General features: G+C 37.4%; 1 protein-coding gene across 1 annotated transcript in view; it reads right to left on the bottom strand.

Moving 5' to 3' along the window:
- Cfap54 (cilia and flagella associated protein 54) overlaps window positions 1-19,640 on the bottom strand; it is a 263,007-nt gene that overhangs the window by 113,711 nt on the left and 129,656 nt on the right. Inside the window, exons 41-47 of the mRNA XM_042693361.1 lie at window positions 16,549-16,701; window positions 14,849-15,043; window positions 13,140-13,227; window positions 12,678-12,878; window positions 9,687-9,753; window positions 7,869-8,051; window positions 5,411-5,497 (exon numbers count right to left, since the gene is read on the bottom strand). Of these exons, the coding sequence (XP_042549295.1) occupies window positions 5,411-5,497; window positions 7,869-8,051; window positions 9,687-9,753; window positions 12,678-12,878; window positions 13,140-13,227; window positions 14,849-15,043; window positions 16,549-16,701 (974 nt within the window). The remainder of the gene's footprint in view (window positions 1-5,410; window positions 5,498-7,868; window positions 8,052-9,686; window positions 9,754-12,677; window positions 12,879-13,139; window positions 13,228-14,848; window positions 15,044-16,548; window positions 16,702-19,640) is intronic.

Here is a 19,640-nt window from a genome sequence, read left to right as displayed (position 1 = left end):
CTTGTCTACTGACTCACACACTGCAGATCTTGCCTAATACCCCTGTGTATAGCCTCCCCCATGCTGTACAGTCTCAAAGCAGCCCTTAGGGACATAGATGGATTCTCAGTTTGCAGATGTTCATCACCTTGTAGCCCCTTACAAGGAAAATCTCTTTAACCCCCTTATGGTTATAGTGCTAGCATAGACTACACCTAACTGTCAAGGATGTCTCTAAGTTCAGTTCATTCCAACAATATGACCATTTGGAGAAGCAATGGTGTTAATAAAGGTATTTTCAGAAGTGACCAACTCCTGTGAACAGAAACAAGCCAGATGGCAAAAAGAACTAGCCATAAATCAATCTTCCACTCAGAAACTTTCCAAACCATCAATGTCCCTCTACACATTTGATTTGTTGAGAATTATAAATCTGTGAAGAGGTTGGCAGGTCTAAAGTGAAGCCAGAGTAGTCAATCATCAAGAGGTCTAACAGTTTTCCCTGTACCACAGAAACTTAACAGCATGATCTACTGCTGTTGTTTGTTAGAAAACATCATTCTTTACTGTTTCCAACTGACTTTTCTCTGTTCCCACTCACTGAACCCAGTTTACTTCAGAGAGGTCAAGAAAACTCTTCTCATTAAGGCTATCATTTCTCCCTCTGAATGGTGGACCTATTGATTGCCCCTGCACATTATATCTGTCAAAACCCTAATCTGAGTTTTTAGTTGTTCTATGCCAATGAAATCCCATTTCTATCTCATTCTACTCCCCTGTCCATACTGTTACCTGATTCCAGCTCTGATCATGTCATTCTCCTAACAAAATGCTACAATTAATCCTCCCTCCAAACCAGGCCTTCGGACAGAAGATGATACCAAGTACTAAAGCTTCTAAGGCTTGAATTGCTTTTCCCAAAAAATGAAGAATTAAAAATTTAATTCCTAAATTCATATGTTGATTGTATTCAGAGGTGGAGATCTTAAGAGGTAATCAGTGTAAGATATCATTACTGGTTTTCTAAGAAAAGGAACAGATTTGAATTTGTGCCTCTGCCCCCTCATCACTAGATGGCTTCTGCCATGTTATGATGCAGCTGGGAGGTCCTCTCCAGATGTGGCCCTTGGTCTTAGAACTCTTAGCTATCAGCATTGTTAGAAATAACCTTCCTTTTTTGTAAATTATCCGATCCTGAGTACTCTGTGGAAGCAATATAAAATAGGCGGAAATGCAAGCCAATAAAAGAGTAGACTTCTAGCTAAATTTTTTGTTTCAAATCCCTTCAGTTGATCTTAGTATATAATGAATTGTTAATAGTCATTATAACTTCCCCCACACTTCTGATCTCTTAATGACAGTCCAGAATATACACTATCCAACTCTGGCTCCACAATCTCCTTGTCTCTCTCTTTGTGTAATCTCTACATTCTTTCTCTTCAAAACTTGGAATTCAAGTTGGGTCTTGGTATGCACCAAACCATGGCCCTCTGGTATTCCTACCTGCTTTGAACTCTAGCCCTTTAAACAAGTCAATATTTTCTCACCTCTGTATCTTTCAGACCACCACCTGCCAAAAATAATCCCTTTCTACTCTCTCCTGCTGTTAGTTGTATTCATTTCTGCTTAGTGAAAACTAAGCCTGAAGCCATGTTTCCCTTCTTTCAAACACCTGAAAAATAGTATCTATCACATATATTCACAAATAGTATCTATCACATATATACACAAACTACCAAGTTGCAAGTATATATGGTACTGATTTGTGTATATATTCTTTCTTCCTAGTTTTCACTTTCTTATAATCAGGGATCAGCAGTTTCAGTTCTAGAATTCAATTCACTAACATGGTGCTTTTTAAGTAGGCATTACACTGTAAATGTTGTTTTAGAGTTAAATCAATAAATGTTTATCATGTACTTTTAGGTGAGTTCTACTACATATTAGAGAGACTGTAGACAGTAGATAGGCACTTAATAAATGTCTACAAATTCAAGTTCAATCTAATAATTAATTGCTATCAATTGGGTGAATTTATTACTAAACTAAAAGATAAATAAAATACAGGCCATAAGCCAGGCGCGGTGGCTTACCTCTGTAATACTAACTACTCAGGATGCTAAGATATGAAGATCACAGTTCAAAGCCAGACTGGGCAGAAAAAGCCGTGAAACTTTTATATCCAATAAACCAACAGAAAACCGGAAGTGGTGTTGTGGCTCAAGTGGTAGAGCACTAGCTTTGAGCTGAAGAGCTGAGGGACAATGCTCAGACCCAGAGTTCAAGCCCCATGACCGACAAAAAATAATAATACTACTAAAATAAAATACAGGCCTAGCCTCAAGAATTCTTCAGTCATGCAGAGAGCACTGTTTAGAAAGAGTGAGAAAGAGACAAGGAGATGAGAGAAAGAGAAAAAGAGAGAATGAGAGATATAATTTTAAGAAAAGGGTCATTGAGATTCAAAAACAAGGAATTCATGAGTCAATAACTTAAAGAAGGTGATCAAGAACTTTTCATGATCAATAACAAATATTCTTAAGTCTGCTTAGGAAGTTCTTAGAATTGAAATACAATGGACTGTTTTCCTAGGCCCAAAGGGTCTGAAGGGAGACAGCAGTTCAGAAGGCAATGCAATTTTCTCTCATTGGAAAAGAGGAGGGATTTGGGGAAGAAAAGTAGAGAATATTACCAAACAAGGGAAAAATGTGTTTGAGTGGCTGCCAGAGCCCAATTATTCCAGCTACAAGACTGAGTGCTCCTCTCTTGTGTCCCATACATCTTCAGGAACACAGCCATGGTGGGAAAAGTGCTCCACAGGTGAAAAGTGTGGGCCTACAAGTCAGCTTGTTCTTCTGAGAGCCCACGGTGAAACATTTACCAATGTAAAACAAATTATGTATAAGGACAAAAGCATGAAAGAATAGCCAAGAAATATTTTAAGTTCATGAAAGTCAAATATTCTATTTAAAACTATTTGTCTTCAATTTAAATTTCCCTGCTTTTCCAATGTTCACTATGTTCACAATGTTCCAAAGTGCACTATAGAAACAAAGGCCTTAAATGAACACATTGTGTACTTACATATGAACAGCTGAGTGTGTGATTTTGTGTGTATATTTATATATATATATATGTATTATGTATGCAATATAGCATAAGGATGAATTCCTTATTAGAGTTGAGGAAGTACAGAATAGGGAGCAAACTTGATGGGTGTTGAGACAATCTATGCACAAAACAAAGCAACAAGAGTGGACACAGGTTGGGAGAAAGACAAACTCTTTAACTACTAGTGCTGACAGGCTTAACTATACATGTGCAGAAAACTGAAGTTAGATCCTTATATATCATGCTGTACCAGAATCAATTCTAAGTGGATCAAAGACCTTAATATAAGTCCAGATGCCATTAAAATATTACAGGAAGGAGTAGGGGAAACACTAGGGATTCTAGGCATAGGTCAAAATTTCCTAAGATCCAGAAATACAACAAATCAAAGAAAGACTGGATAGATGGGATTGCATCAAACTGCATGGCAAAGGACATAGCTAGCAAGATAATAGCCCACAGAGTGGGAAGAAATTTTTATGAGTTATACATCATATAAGGGCCTCATATCTAAAATATACTTAGAGCTCAAATAAATGAGCTAAGGATTTAAGGAAGACTTTTTAGAAGTAAGAATAGGCAATAGACAGATAAAGAAATGTTCATCACCTCTGGCCATAAAAAATGCAAATCAAAAAAAAATGCAAATCAAAACAACATCGAGATTATTCCTCACTCCAGTTAGAATGACCATTATCAAGAAAACTAACAATAACAGATTCTGGCAGGAATGTAGCCAAAAAAGAATGTCACTACACTGTTGGTGGGAATGTAAACTTGTCATCCACTCTGGAAAGAAGTGTGGAGGTTCCTCAAAACACTAATAGAGCTTCCCTATGACCCAGCAATTCCACTCCTGGGCATTAATCCAACAGACCACAAACAAGGCCACACTAAAGCTATACCAGCACAACCATGTTCATTGCAACATTGTTTACCATAGCCAAGATTTGGAATCAACCCAGATGCCTCTCAATTAACAAATGGATTACGAAAATGTGATATAATATATATACATGTAAATACATATATAGTTGAATTCTATATATATGTATATATATATACATACACACACACACACACACACACACACACACACACACACACACACACACACACATACATATATAGTGGAATTCGTAAGGAAATAGAAAGACTTGGAAAAATTACACTAAGCAAGGAAAGACCCAAAGAAACATAGGTTGCATGTCTGTAACTAGAATGTGCCTATAAATCTATAACTAAACACAATAAATGGTAAATGATAAAAAGTACACTGGACATGATAAATTATACAAGACTCTAGGCATTCATATAGTGAGAACAAAGGAGAATATTCTTAGAAAAGGATCACAAAGGCTCAAGAGCTACGTAGATATGATCTTATAAGATTACATTTATCAAAACAAACTTCAAGAAATGGAAATGAGCATTTTTTTTGTATTTTTGCTTTTGTTTTTTTTTTCTCCTTTTGTCACTGTTTTTGTTTTCTGTACCTTTTATCATGTATGTAAGTTTATCTGTTTGGGGAAGGATAAACGGCGAACTCAGAAATGGTGGGACAAAGGAAGAACAAAATGCAGCAGTGACATTCACTAGACACTATGTTGAAAATGAACTATACAACTTGTGGTAGTGGGAACCAAGAGGGGAATATTGGGAGAAAACAAGGAAAAGAGTGACATTGTTCAAATAAAAAATGTACTCACTACCTGACTTATGTAACTGTAACCTCTCTGTATATCACGTATACAATAACAATTTTTAAAAAGAAAAAAGAAAAAGAAAGTGGGGACAGACATTAACGTTTAAAGTTACCCAAGGAACAAGGTTCCCAAAGATTCTACATAGGCCTTCGCACATAAATTTAAAGCATGGGAATTGATGTCTAAGACATAGAGAATTGAATGTAAGACACAGATAATTGATACCTAGATAGCAGAATTGTCCGTTATTATTAATTCAATTGCCTGTGTATTGAAATTTTCTTTATACCATGTCATACATGAAAGTATTAGGAATCAATGCTTAGACACTAAAGCTCTATGTCACCTCTAGAAGCCAGTATCACAGAAGTGGTGATTTCTAAGTGACCCAGTGCTGGCTGGTCCTTATTCCTAACTCTATTGACACCAAGCACATCATGATCCAAACCTTCCTAATTGGCTATTTCTATTCTTTATTATGATGAATACACTTTCTTTATATTAACGTAATGACCACATTACCACTAGCTTATTGAGTATTAAAATCAAATTAATACATAACAATGCATTTAATAACTAAAGAATATCAAATGTGTTAGAAGTTTGTAACATACCTTGAGGATTCGTGCTTCTAGGTTTCTGACTAGGTCTTGGCAGATTCCAGAAACAAAATACTGGTACAAGGCAAGGAGAGGCAGAATCTACCAGCAGAATAAAATAAACTTTGTTTTCAAATATACTTTATCCAGTTAATAACATCACTAATCAAATCTATCCAAATGTTAAATGTGGGAAGTACTATACAAAATATTGATTTCTAGGCTAGCAGGTTGAACTGCTTAATATACGTGAGAATATAATTTTACCAGAACTTAAAAGAAACTGTCAGAGACTTACAGTTCCAAGTAGATATCATTAAGTTCCCCAAACTTATGTTTTATATCTAGTCAAGTAAAAAAATCCAGTTATTATCCTTGAAAAATTAAATTAATAGAAATATGTGAGGCCTATAGATAAATCCTAGCAAAGGAGATATCAAATGCAAAATTTGAAGCAAAGAACTCTCACACTCAAGTCCCCTAACTTGCTCTTCCTTATTCGTCTCAATATTACCTGTGAGATATTTTCAGACACCTATCTACTGGAAAATTGCAATTTGCCTTTTATATATTCAGCATTGTTGAAAAAAACAGCAAATTCTAACAAGCCACAGCCTTTCCTTAGTATATGTTCTACTGATTAAAACTCTAGCTCTTGGTGGTAAATGACTATAATCCCAACTACTTAGGATATGGAGGCAGGAGGATCATGAGTTTGAAGCCAGCCCAGGAAAAGTTAGTAAGACCCTATCTCCAAGTTTTTAATGAAAAAATCTAATGATTTTTTTTAAAGGGCTGAGAGTGATGTATGATCAAGTGGTTAAAGGTATTCATCAACCTTTTCATTTTTTTGGTGCCAGTCCTGGGACTTGCACTCAGGACTTGGGTGGGTAATGTCTCTGAGCTTTTTGCTCAAGGCTAATGATCTGCCACTTGAGCCACAGCTCCACTTTTGGCTTTTTGGTGGTTAACTGGAGATAAGAGTCTCATAAACTTTCCTGTCCAGGCTGTCTTTAAACCATAATGCTCAGATCTCAGCCTCCTGGGTACCTAGAATTATAGGCATAAGCCTCACACCCAGAAACCTCTTCATTTTAATACATGTTTTCATACTTTAGCAACTCCTATCAAGAGCAACAATTATTTTTAATATAAAAAAGTTGAATTAAAAAAGACAAATGTGCCAAAGTATAGAATATATGAAAAGCTGTAAACACTAGGAGAAAGCAAAAGAAGGGGTGATATCTGAAAAGAAATGTACTCTTTACCTGATTTACCTTTATAATAACAATAAAAAGTTAAAAACTTTTGCATTAAAAAGATATAAATATAGAAGTTTAGAAGTAGAGAAAAGGACCAAATATGGACAAAGAATTGATATCAAGAAGTAAATGTAAATGGTGTCAGTGGCTCTCAAATCTATAAGATCAAGGTTTGAAGCCAGCCAAGGCAGAAAAGTCTGAGAGACTTCAACTCCAAAATAACTAGCCAAGAGCAGAAGCTGGAGGTCTAAATAGCAGAATATCTGTTTAGCAAGTATGAGACTTTGAGTTCACTGGTACCACTCTCCTCCCCTCAAAAAAAGTAAATATGGGGGAAAAGGTAGATAAAAGGGCATAAAAGGAAGAAAGCAGATACAATGATATTGAAGATAAAAATATTTACTTAAGATGCAGCCAACTTCAAATTCATAATGTAAACTGTAAGTTATTTCCCCAAAGGATTTTGGATTTCCTGAGACATTAAGAAATAACTGCTTTTTATCTCACAGTTCAAATCTGCTGTTCTCTAAGATGTACTTTTGACAAAGATAAGGCACAATGATAAGTGTATCTTGATAGATAAGTAGCCTCATAGTTTGGTGTGTCTGTCTGTCTGTGTGTTTGTGTGTGTGCCCATACTGGGGCTTGGACTCAGGGCCTCTCACTCTTGCGTGGCTTTTTCTCTCAAGACTGGCACGCTACCATTTGGGCCATACTTTCATGTCTGGTTAATTTAAGATAAGAGTTTAACAGACATTTCTGTCCAGGCTGGTTTCAAACCAAGATCCTCAGATCTCAGCCTTCTGAGTAACTATGATTACAGGTATGAGCCATCAGCACCTAGCATAGTTTGGGTTTTGATAAGCACTGAATCATAAAGCTACAAGTTTCAAATATATGATGACATCCCTATGTTTAACATTAGTGATACATTCTAGTCAACTTTGCCAAGTTCCTCAAGAAAAAGAAAAGTGAAATAATAGAGTAAAAAAAAATCAGATAGACTTGTTTTGTATCCAAAACCCCCCCCCAAAAAAAACAATTATGTCAGAGAAGATGCCACTGAAGTATAGATGAGAATCTCAAACCTACAGGATTTAAAAGTTAAACAAGAACTGATTGAAAGAACATTAGCAAAACTTAAAAAGCATAAGACAAGAGGGGAAAACAGCACACTGTGTTCAAAGCTGTTGATTTTTAAAATTACTTACAATTAGATTGTGCTTAGCAAAATGCAGTTCCCGGATGATGTAATACAGACTGGCAATGACAGAACGGATATCAGCCCTGAAATTGTCATTGAAGAGTTCAATGCCTGGGAGTAGCTGAGTGATTTCATACTGAGCATAGCAACGATCTGCTTTGGGATGTGGAAGTGTGGTTCGAAGCAAACCCTGAAACAGAAGACAGTGAAACAAAGAGTGACAAATTCCATTTGCAACAAGGAAACAGGTATCACTTCCTAAAGTACTCTGACATACCTAGTACACTATACACCACAGAATACTATACTATTATCATTGTTATAGGTGTTAGATTCTTTTACTTCTCATATAAAGAATGGTTATTGAATTTTTTAATTTCAAAAATTTGCTTTAAAAATCATTTTTGAAAACCAAGAAGCTATTAAAATAAATCTCAGCAGCTAATTTTTACTAATATGACAATAATATCCATATTAAATAAAATGTTAAACTTTGGGGGAGAGTATAGGGTTTTGAGTGCAAGACCTCATACTTGTGTTCTACCACTTGAGCCAAATCTCCACTCTCCAGTAGCACTACCACTGGCCACACCACCAGTCCTCTTTTGCTTTAGTTAGTTCACAATTAAGGTCTCTTGACTTTTCCCCAGGAATAGGCTCCTACTGTGATCCTCTGTCCTGTGTCTCCTACATTGCTGGGATGAAGGCAGAAGCATTTTTAAAGTCACATCACATATTTTCTAGAACATAAAAAGCATTACCTTGGAGAATAAGGAGCATGAGAATGTAAAGAATGAGGCATAAGGAGCTCATCATTCTCTTAGCTCTTTTGCCTCTTTGCTTTGAAGCACATGAAGAAGTATTTGGCGTATAAGAAAATTGCTAAGTCTGACCTTATGTTAGAAGAAGAAGCCTTTCTCCTAAAACTGATCTACCTACATTTCAGAAGCTATCAGCCTCTTCTGATACATAGAACAAGAGCATCTGTCCATCCATCAAAGTAAACAGAACCTTTAACATTCAGCAAAGGCCCCTGGCTACATTTCTGAATCACAGACTGCCTCAGATTTCAGATAAAAGTTGCTTTCTTCTTCAGTGAAATCAAACCAAAATCCTGAGAAACACAAACACTCCTGTATTCTCCAACTTATTTCTTGCCTTCATTAGATGAAATAACTTACATCATGACACAAAGCACAGCTTTGCTTAGAGATGTGACAACCTCAGGCAACCATTTAGAGTCAGGTAGATTGGTATTGCATTAATTGCTAGTGACAAAGATCTTATTAATGAGAGAAGACTCAATTTGCCTATCTGTAAAACGTCTTTGAAAGAAAAAAACTGATGGTGCTGAATATTAAAGAGGAAAATGTGACTGGAGTTCAGCCAGCAAGGGAGATAGGGGCTTTTGATATTTAATTATGGTTCATATTATTTTCCTACTTGAAAGTTTTATGATTGGGATGTGTGTGTGTGTGTGTGTGTGTGTGTGTGTGTGTGTGTGTGTGGAGAAAGAGAGAGAGAGAGAGAGAGAATGCTGTCCCTGGTGCTTGAATTCAGGCCTGGGCACTGTACCTGAGCTTTTTTGCTCAAGGCTAGTGCTTTACCACTTGAGCCACATCTCCATTTCCAGTTTTTTGGTAGTTAATTGGAAATAAGAGTCTCACAGTCCTTCCTGCCTGGGCTGGCTTTGAACAGTGATCTTCGGATCTCAGCCTTCCTCGTAGTTAGGATTACAAGCTACTGGTGCCCAGCTGGGATGCATACTTTTTAGGGAATGAATTGCCAGCTGTGTTACTATAAAGAAACATACATGAAATGTTACCTGAAAGAGTAATGCAGACAAAAGGCAACAGTTTATCCTCTTTTCAGTGTTCAGTGTCTTAATAAATCTAAATAAATAGAAGAAAAACCAATTAGGTATTTTCTAAATTGTCTTTAAACATACACCAAGATGTAGAAAAGACTAGAAAAATATTTGTACAAGAAAATGTAAGAAAAACATAAAGAAGAAAATGAAAGATTAACTGTAGACCTACTACTTAAACATGATTGCTGGTAACTTTTCATCAATTTTCTTCTAGTTGTACACACACAAAAAAAAACCCATAAATATCTACATATGAGGACTGAAGATATATAACACATACTATGAGCATATACCTTATTAAAGGTATAGTCATTGGGTAAATTCCTACACATAGAAGTAATCTAAAAGTTAGGTAAGCAGTTAGGAAGCCTGGTGACTGAGAATGTTAAGTGAAATTAGTGATTTCATATAAGTGAACTGCTGATGTTAACAGAATGACCCCAATAAAAGCTTGAGGACTTAGGACCTCCAGTGCATTGCTATTTCTTAAGCTTGCCCACTGTTATGTCCAGCAAGTGCATTTCTGCTTTTTTGCTTTGCTTTGCACCAATAAACCTGCGCCTATGTAAGCTCTTCTGTGTTCATCCTTGAATTAGTTCTCCAACAAAACCAAGAAGTTTCTGACTCCAAACCAGTAGAACAAACCCAGTAATGTACTTTTTGGCAAAAGTAAGTAGACAATTAAGGTTTTTGATAACTATTTGAATACTACTCTCTTAAAGAAAGCAGAAATGTACATTCACACTAGCTATATGGAACTGCTCACAACAGTAAGTCTCTGTACAAACATTTAGACAGGATCTCTCCATTTGCTATTGCCTTCTTTTACGTCCTTTTAGAGAACTTTCCTTATATTGGTCTTGAAACTGCATTTGCAACTGTACACATTACCTGCTCCTAAATCATATTTAGATAACACTAGGCAGCTTTATGGAATTAATAACATAACCAGTCTGAGTTCAGATGTTCGGTATGGGTATTTGAGTTGGCATTTTGCAATAAGGAGAGTTTGCTCTACTCAAGTGTCTTGGAGAACAGCTAAAGCTCCTGTAGACTCACATCTGTGGAAGTCAGACTTCGAGCTGTGTAACCAGGAAATAGCTTTCTTCTCGCTGAAACTAGCTAATAACTTTAGAGGCTCAGAGCTGAGGTGCCCTCTGGCAAGAATGCTAAAACTATTCCTTCCTGAGCTGTGAACTTGTCTCCTCCCTTTGCTATTCTAGTTCTGACTGCCAAGTTTAAGTCATGGTAGGATGGGGAGTGTTCCTTCTCAAAAGTACAAAAAAAATCATACTCAACACAGGTTTAAAAGATCATTCTCATTTAATAATTTTAGAGTAGTAATTTCTTGCTTGTTCTCTCCAAAGATACTATCTGGAAATAAAGTCTTTTTTGTTGAATTTTCTCTATAGCTCAAATTATAGTGTAGATCTCTGATCGATCACTCCATCCTACAGATGAGCTGAAGAAGTAACTTCAAAGATAGTGGACACCTCTGCTACCTTTATATTCATGATGAAATACTAATAGAGTTTGAAGTGCTAATTATGTACAAAGCATTATGATAAACATTCACATGTTACTGTAATAGAATAAATAATGGCTCCTTAAAACATACATGTATCAATCCCTGGAGTTCATGAATATCTTAACCTATGCAGCAGAAAAGATCTGGCAGCTAAGACAATTATTCTTCATTATTTAGGTAGGTCCAATGTAATTACAGTGGTCCTAATAAGAGTAAGGCAGAAGCTCAAAAGGAAAATATGGGAGGATGGAAGTAGAGGTCAGAGACAGTGAGACACAGAGTAAGAAGATGGGGGAAGATGGGGGATTAAGGGAGAGGGGAGAAAGAGAAAGATGGTAGGCTTTTGGTACTGACATAGAGGAATGACCTGGGGTCATGTGTCATGGAATGTAAGAAATCTATAAGGCCAAAATATGCCTAAAAACAGATTCTCACTTAAAGCTTCCCCCAGAAAGCACATCCCTGCTAACACCTTTATTTTAACACTTCTGAACTTCATACTGTAAGATACTAAGTTTGCACTGAGGTTGAGGCTACAGCTCAGTGACATAGCATCTACCTAGCAGTGTGCAGAGCCCTGTGTATAATCTCTAGCATCACTTAAAAATTAGTTTAAGTCACAAGTTGGTAGCAATTTATTACAGCAGCAATAGGAATGCTGCTGTTATAAGCTACATTGTATCCCACCAGAATTGGTATGCTGAGCTCCTAACCCCAATAACCTTAGAATGTGACTGAACTTGGAGATCGTTTTTAAAAATGTAGTTAATTAAAATGAGGTCAAGTGGGGGGCTCTGATCCAATGTGACTAGTAATTTGTTAAGAAAAAGATATTAGAAGAGCCATCCAGAAAGAAGACTTGTAGAGACACATTGATCATTGTTTGCATAGAAGACAAGGAGAGAGGCCTCAGGGAAACTGTCCACTTCCCCTTGACCTCAGACGTCCAGTCTACAGAGCTAAGAGATGACAAATTTATGTTGTTCAAGGCACTTAGTTTGTGGTACTGTGTTGTGGCAAGCCAAGCAATCTAGTTTCTCCACAACACCACACTTAACAGGTGAGGACACTGAGGATCAGAGAGAATGAGTGACATGCTGAGATACAAGGTAATGAGGCCCTTAGGCCTGAGTCAGCCAGCCCCCATCCTGTTGTCCCCTACCAACTGATCCTCCCTTGACTTGTTCGTTAAAAGTCCACTCCATGCCAGGTACTTGGCCTGTCAGCATGTTGTCCTTGTATCTTGGGGATAGGAGGTGTCACAGGAAGAAAAGATAGTCATAAACAATAAATTTCACAGTAAGTAAAATATGTCACTCTGTACAACTGTCTAAGAACTGTACATGAGGTATACTCTCCATGTGACCCACAAAGGCTGCCAGTAGCTAGAGTGTGAGTTACTACATTTTCATACTCACTGTGCTATCTTTGCTGCTATGACGGCACCTTGCAAACACCCCCAAATGCCAACTTTTGATAGAAATTCTTCACTGTAGTCTTTGAAATTGGCACCGTGGGTGGCACTGGGGAGAGAGGTACCAAATTCTTTCCAAGTATGCAGCACATCTGTTTTTCTGAATATATCATCAAGAGCTTGACACCAACACTTGAAAGCGGCTCTACAACAGAACAGAGTACCAAGCAGTATGTTTTGGCCTCTGTCTTCTAATAGGCAACACAAATATGCTGAAGAAACATTCCATCAAATGCGTTAGAGAGTAAACTGTTCATAGCAGTTCTCTCAGGCAGAATTTGCTGAATAAAATGAAGCTATGTTCTATTAACTAAAATTTAGGGGAAAATATATTGTCTTGATTAATTTTTTAAAAAGTTTACAATAAAAAAGAGAAAGCTTGTGCTATTAATTCCAAAAACTCTACCTTTTCTTTTCTGCAAAGATGAGTAGACTTCCAAGTGAATGCAATGCCTGAACTTTAAGACTCCTTTGATTGCTGGCTTGGAGAACATCTGTATTTTTTAATCAAGTGAAAGAATAAATGTCAGTTCCAGGGGAAATATTTCTTTAATATTTGCAAGAATATTTTAAACTGCATTATTCCTTAACTGTGCAGACTGCAATAAGAAACCTGCAAACTAACAGTGCTTTCAAATGTCACATAGTATATATACCCAGAGAGAGAGCAAATGGCATGCTATTTGAACACTTCAGAATGAGCGACTGTGTGTAACACACACAAAACAAGGAAGTGCCATGGAGGACATAAAATCAGGTCAGGCAGGTAGACATGTTGAAAAGGACATGAAAGTGGGAAAAGCAGTGCACATGAGAAGAATGGGTGCATCTTGAATATGGTATTCTAGAGAGTCTGGAAGCCTGTAGAGAGAGGTAGTATTCAAGATTCCCAAGGGTCCTTAATGCCACAGGGTGAGAGTATCCTACAGCAAAAAGGCTCAAAAAGTTTGTTTTTAGCAGAGATATCTTAATTCACACATAGTATACTAGATTTTTCCTTTTACATATATGCAGAAAGATAGTATCACACACTTACACAATCAGTTGTGTAGTCAAATACATAAGCATGGTGTGGTTAGGCCCCAATGAGGTCAGCACCCTGTCCTAGTAATCTAAGGGAGAGTCACAATGGGGCCTCTACTGGCATTTTGTAAGCAAAGATTAGAGATTCTGGACAGCCTGCAATGTACAACAACTTCCCCCATGGCAAAGGAAAAAGTGAGAAAGAAACTTGGTTACAACCGAGTCTAATATCTACTTTCACTTTATACCTAAAAATGGACTTCTGGCATGACTTCTAAAAGTCCTGAATGTTCTGCAACTACTATAGTCTTTGTTTGATTCTGAATTCCAGAAGATTTACTCCTCAATTTAGAAAATTATGTCCCCAAGCTTCCCACTGCTGATTTTATTTAAGCCACTATAACACACCTATGTTAGCTCACATCATCGCTGTCATATTCATGATACCAGAACAGGAAAGAAGCATCTCAATACATCTTCATACCTTCTAAGGCCTGAGCATTTACATATTAACCAAGAGATTATTTTATTATAAACTGATTTTCTTTTACTTATCTTCTATATCAGAGCTCACAATTGTCTTTTGGAATAATGTATGTAGGAAGAGCAAGACCCATTTCAACAAAACAAACTGCACATGCCTATAAACCCAACTATGTGGACAGCATAGGTAGGCATATTTTGGCCTAAAATGGTTTGTTGCAAAAACAATACTGGGGCTACAATAAAAGTTGAGAGTATACAATACAAGTTGAGAATTTATTTTAAAAAAGAATATGATAAAGGAAAAGAAATTAGCTAAAACACAGCCAAAGCTTGTGTTCCTGTCTGTACAGAGATCATAGTTCAAGCCAAGGAGGAAGGAAGAAGGGTAGCAAGAACCTCATGTTGGCCACAGGTAAGTGGGTAATGGCAAGGGCTGGAAGCATACTGTAGAGAGACTGCTCTGTCACTGCCTACATGGGAATCATGAATACAATCTGGTCAAACCCTTTCATCCTACTTGTAAAGCAATGTTTTCAGAGCAGATGCTATCTTATCATTTATACAGACAGTCACATTGACAAAGAAGACATAATGGCTTAGTCTTACCAATGGTTTGATGATAAGAAGAAATTACCAGTCCCAGTTGTGAATAGGGAAGTTTGCTTTTCTCCACTGAACTACAAACTCTGAATTGCTCCTGAGAAAGGTCAGGAGGAGTTGACATGTGCATCTCTTCAGTCCCCAGGCAAAATTCTACTTTCCTCTTGGCAGATCTTGAAGAGTTTACTCTTCCTTTGTCTTCTAAATTTGTGAAAACAAAATTTTAAAAATGTAAAATGGAGAAGTAAGAGAAGTTGGCAGGAGGGAAAAGGAATGGAAATGGGGCAGGGAAGGAAGGAAAAACTTTATAGAGACATAGGACTTGTTTGCAGGTTGAGAGACAAGTTTTCTCACAATTCTTGCATGCATGATGGGCCCTGGGCCCAAGTTATTTCACTCAGACCACTGCAGCCCACAAGCCAGAAAGCTCATGCTCACCTAATACTTTGCTTCTCCTGGGGATGAATGGAAATTACACAGTTTGAGTTTGTCTTTTTAAAATAGCTTCCAACAGTAAGATGTTGCTTTGCCTTTGAGGCAGAAACCTCTGGGATGGAAGCAACATACATGTAGTTCTGGCCTGAGACAGAAGGCAATGAAAAAAGAGTCTCTCTTTTTAAGATGAGAGAACACATAGGAAAAAAGAAAAAAACACTAGCAAAGCCATCAAAAAGAGCAGAGTGAGAAACTAATGTGCATTTTGAAGTCCACAGCCTGCAGAGCAGGAAGGACTAATGAGAATAGTGAGGTTCAAGGCCAGTTTAAAACCATTCTTAAGAGCTATATTTGCTTTTTCAATTCATGCCCTTTCCTATCACTAATGTATTAAGTAACTGAAAGAAGGTAAACATGATAAAAAAAGCTAAGTTAATACAATGTAAGTCTGAAGACAACACAGACACAATATAGCCCAAATTGTTGAATAAATAACTATGTAAATAAATAAAGCTTCCGGTAGTTACAAAAATTGGTCAAATCTCTGTAAGATAATCTCAGTGAAATAAGCATTTTACTTAGAAATGAGTTTAAATCTAATTTTAGTTATTTTAAGTTTCTTTTTATTCTGATGAATTTGAGAGCAAAAGGCACAGATTCTAATTAAAAAATTTAAACTACCCTCACTACAAACAATTCAGTTTTCCCAACCTAACTTTGAGAATATTCTTTTCTGAGTATATCACTTAACCAGACCAGGCCCTGCCTTGATTGAATTCACAAGTTAATAGATATTGAGAAGAGACAAAATGAAAATAATTTAACCAGCAACTGTGGTTTTTAACAGAAAGAAATCTCTAAGAACAAAATCTAAAGGATTAATTTTTTAAAATCTTGATGCTTATTTTAAAATGTATCTGTTTCTTTGAAATTGATAAATTGATTTTTGGTAAAAATTAACCCAGTATGACTCAATCTATTTACTAATGAAAGAAAACATGATCCTATTTCCACACCTGCAAAGAAAATGGAAAGAACATCAGTGTAAAGAATTTCAAAAGTAAGAAATATTATCTTCACATCCACTGTACCCAAAAGAGATTTTGTTTTGCTTTGGTTTTGCTAATTTGGCAGAAAGTACAAAAGCAGGTGAGTCAGGGTTTTGCCAGACAACAGGACTGGCAGGAAGGGGTACAAGGACAGGCTGTGGTCTATCCCTAGGAAGCAGACCCATATAAACAATTATCAGGGAACATAGCACAAGCATTTACCTTGTGTCTGTGCAAGAAACAATGAAAACAACTTCCTGCTGTGTCGGATTGATCTGTTATGGTATCTGGACTTTTCCAGGGACTCTCTAAAGCATCTCAAAGTATCTGTCACATCCACAGGCACACAGAGGAGCTGTTTGGCTTGGATGTATTCTGAAAGAAAAGGACAGGAGAGGGGGGCGATGGGATGAAACGCTGCACAGAGCCAACTAGTAGCAAATGTGGTTCTAATTCAGAGAATTTCTTGGTCCCAACCTGAAGCTGCTAAATTCAAAGTCCCCAGATCTGCAGCAGGTGTTTCAACATTCAAATCTTCTCTCTCTCTCTCTCTCTCTCTCTCTCTCTCTCTCTCTCTCTCTCTCTCTCTCTCTCTCTCTCTCTCTTTCTCTCTCTCTCTCCTTTTGGGATATTTCAAAGTTCTTTCAAAAAATCTTAGGAAAGTTTTGATTATTATGAAATGCAAATAGCTTTGGATCTTGCCAATTTTCCTTATGAAGCCTCCTACTTTTTCTTCTGCTGATCATAAAAAAAGAAAGAATCTGCTCTTTTTCAGCAGCCTCTTCAAAGCAAAGGTGCCTTTGGGAAAAAGAGGAAAAAGGGAAACAAAGAATCTTGGAAATGGATAATTGCTCTCTGAAGGGGAAAAAAGGACACGTTCCTAAGATAGAAAAGTGCAGAGGAAAGGCAGGTTGAGGGACAGGCATGTGTTATGGGGAAGGGGGGGTTCCTGGCTGGAACTAACCGGGGTCCTGAAAAGTTCTAGAAAGGAAAGATGGTCCAACAGCATTGAGGTGACACCTCTGGGCCAGTGAGCAAACTGCCTGGAAATGAGGCTACAGATGGGTTGCATACACCATGAAGAAGGTTCAAGAGAGCAAGAAGTACAGGCTTCAACACTGAATAACAGATTTATTTCTTCAATAAGCTGTACCAATCTAAAAGATAACAAAGCTGTAATACAGGAAGGGGCATGGCCTTCACAGAGTAGCTGAAGAAAGAGGACATTCTAACACTGAATAGTAAAGTAATATTCACAGAATATCTAGCTACATGACAAAATGAGGGAAAGATAGAAGCAAGTTGTCAGCATAGACAGAAAAGGGTAGACAAGAAAGATTTTAAGAACCAGTACCAGTGCCTCACAGCTGTTCTTCTAGCTACTCAGGAGACAGAAGACCAGGAAGACTTAAGTTCAAGGCCAGAACATTTGTAAGATCCACAGTAACAGAAACATTGTAGTGGCATGTTTCTGTCATCTCAGTTACATAGAGGAATAATGGTTCAGGTGAACCCAGGCAAAAAGGGGGGACCTATAAAAAATAACTAGAGCAAAAAGGAGATGTGGTTCAAGTGGTAGAGCACCTTTCTAACATGCATAAAGTTCAAGCTCCAGGAAAGAGAAAGAGAGAGAGAGAAAAGAAGAAGAAGAAGAAGAAGAAGAAGAAGAAGAAGAAGAAGAAGAAGAAGAAGAAGAAGAAGAAGAAGAAGAAGAAGAAGAAGAAGAAGAAGAAGAAGAAGAAGAAGAAGGAGAAGGAGAAGGAGAAGGAGAAGGAGAAGGAGAAGGAGAAGGAGAAGGAGAAGGAGAAGGAGAAGAAGAAGAAGAAGAAGAAGAAGAAGAAGAAGAAGAAGAAGAAGAGGAAGAGGAGGAGGAGGAGGAGGAGAAAGAAAGGGAAGAAAGAGGAAGGAAGGAAGGAAGGGGAAAAAGAGAAAGGAAAGAAAAGGAAGAGAGGGAATGAGGAAAGGAGGGAGGAAGGGAAGAAAAAGAGAAAAGGCAGGGAGGAAAGGAAGGAGGGAGGAATAAAGGGAAGGGAAGGGAAGGGAAAAGAAAGAGAGGAAAGGAAGGGAGGGAGGGAGGGAGGGAAGGAAAGAAAGAATTATATTCTATAATAATCACTAAAATTTATTAAGGACTCAAGTATGTTGGAAACAATAATTTACTGTGATTGATAAAGTCTGCCAAACAATCACAAAATGTAAGTACCATTATTATCCTTATTTCACAGATGGGGAATCTAATACATAGAAAGGCCTGATATAGATCAGCCTCTTCATAAACTGCTAATTGAGATGCCTTTCCTGATTTTTGCCAGTAGGGGTACAGAAGTAGTAGGAAAGGGGTGAAAAGTTTGGGGGCACATTCAGTCAGCAGGACCAGTACTGTTGAACAATGATGTATCTACCAAAATCCTGAAGCCCTCCCTAAGGAAGCAGACTTTACTTTCTTCAAATGGAAAGCTAAGGAAGGGTTTTGAGCAGGACTCCTGATGGCAAGAGATGGTAATTTAGGAAGAGTTAGCCAACCATCATATTCTTGTTTCACTGCCACTGAGAAAGGCAGGTGACTGAAACTGTTGAGCCACAACACAGACACTGTATAATTTAACTCAACTAAGATTGGTAGCAATAGAAATGATAGACACACACCAGGCATGGCAACATTAGAAGCAACAGGAATGGCTAATTGGTTTTGAGGTAAAGGTAAGAGTCATCTCTTCTTCCAGCTTCTGAATTAGTCCCTACCAAACTGGAAAGAAAAAGGAATGAAGTAGCCCAAAGTGATTTCTCACCATATCCATGCAGACTCCAGGACCTGCACACCTCTGGGGCATTACTGAAGTAGTTTTCATCTCTTCCCCCAAACCACTGACATTTTCCCCATCTCCCTCTCCAAACCATTGATTTTCCACTCTGCGGAATCATTCTCACACTTTGCAGCTATTTCTCTTGTCTTTAAAAAAAACAAAGACAAAATTTCTCTCTCTTGACCAATTTTCCCTCAGGCTATAATCTTATTTCTCTGTTCCACTTTACATCAAAATTCCTAAAAAGCTTTCTGCATTCATTATTTCCCATACTCTCATGTACCCACTTAATGAAGCTTCTCCCTTTCTTACTTAAAGGTCCAACTTCATGGACCATATTTGATATTCTTTGCTAGTTTATCCTCATCAATTTGACCTCTTCACTTGAAATCCCAGCTCAGTCATTGGATTGCATTTTCTTCCTCTTAATTTGCACTTATCTTTTAATGATTGTCTTTGGTCTCGGCCACATGCTAATAGCGCCCAAATTTATGTCTCTGGCCCCAATTC

This window comes from Dipodomys spectabilis, unplaced genomic scaffold, assembly GCF_019054845.1.
Source record: "Dipodomys spectabilis isolate Male_0828 unplaced genomic scaffold, ASM1905484v1 ptg000163l, whole genome shotgun sequence".
NCBI classification, from domain to species: Eukaryota; Metazoa; Chordata; class Mammalia; order Rodentia; family Heteromyidae; genus Dipodomys; species Dipodomys spectabilis.
This window is presented reverse-complemented; position numbering and strand designations above follow the sequence as displayed.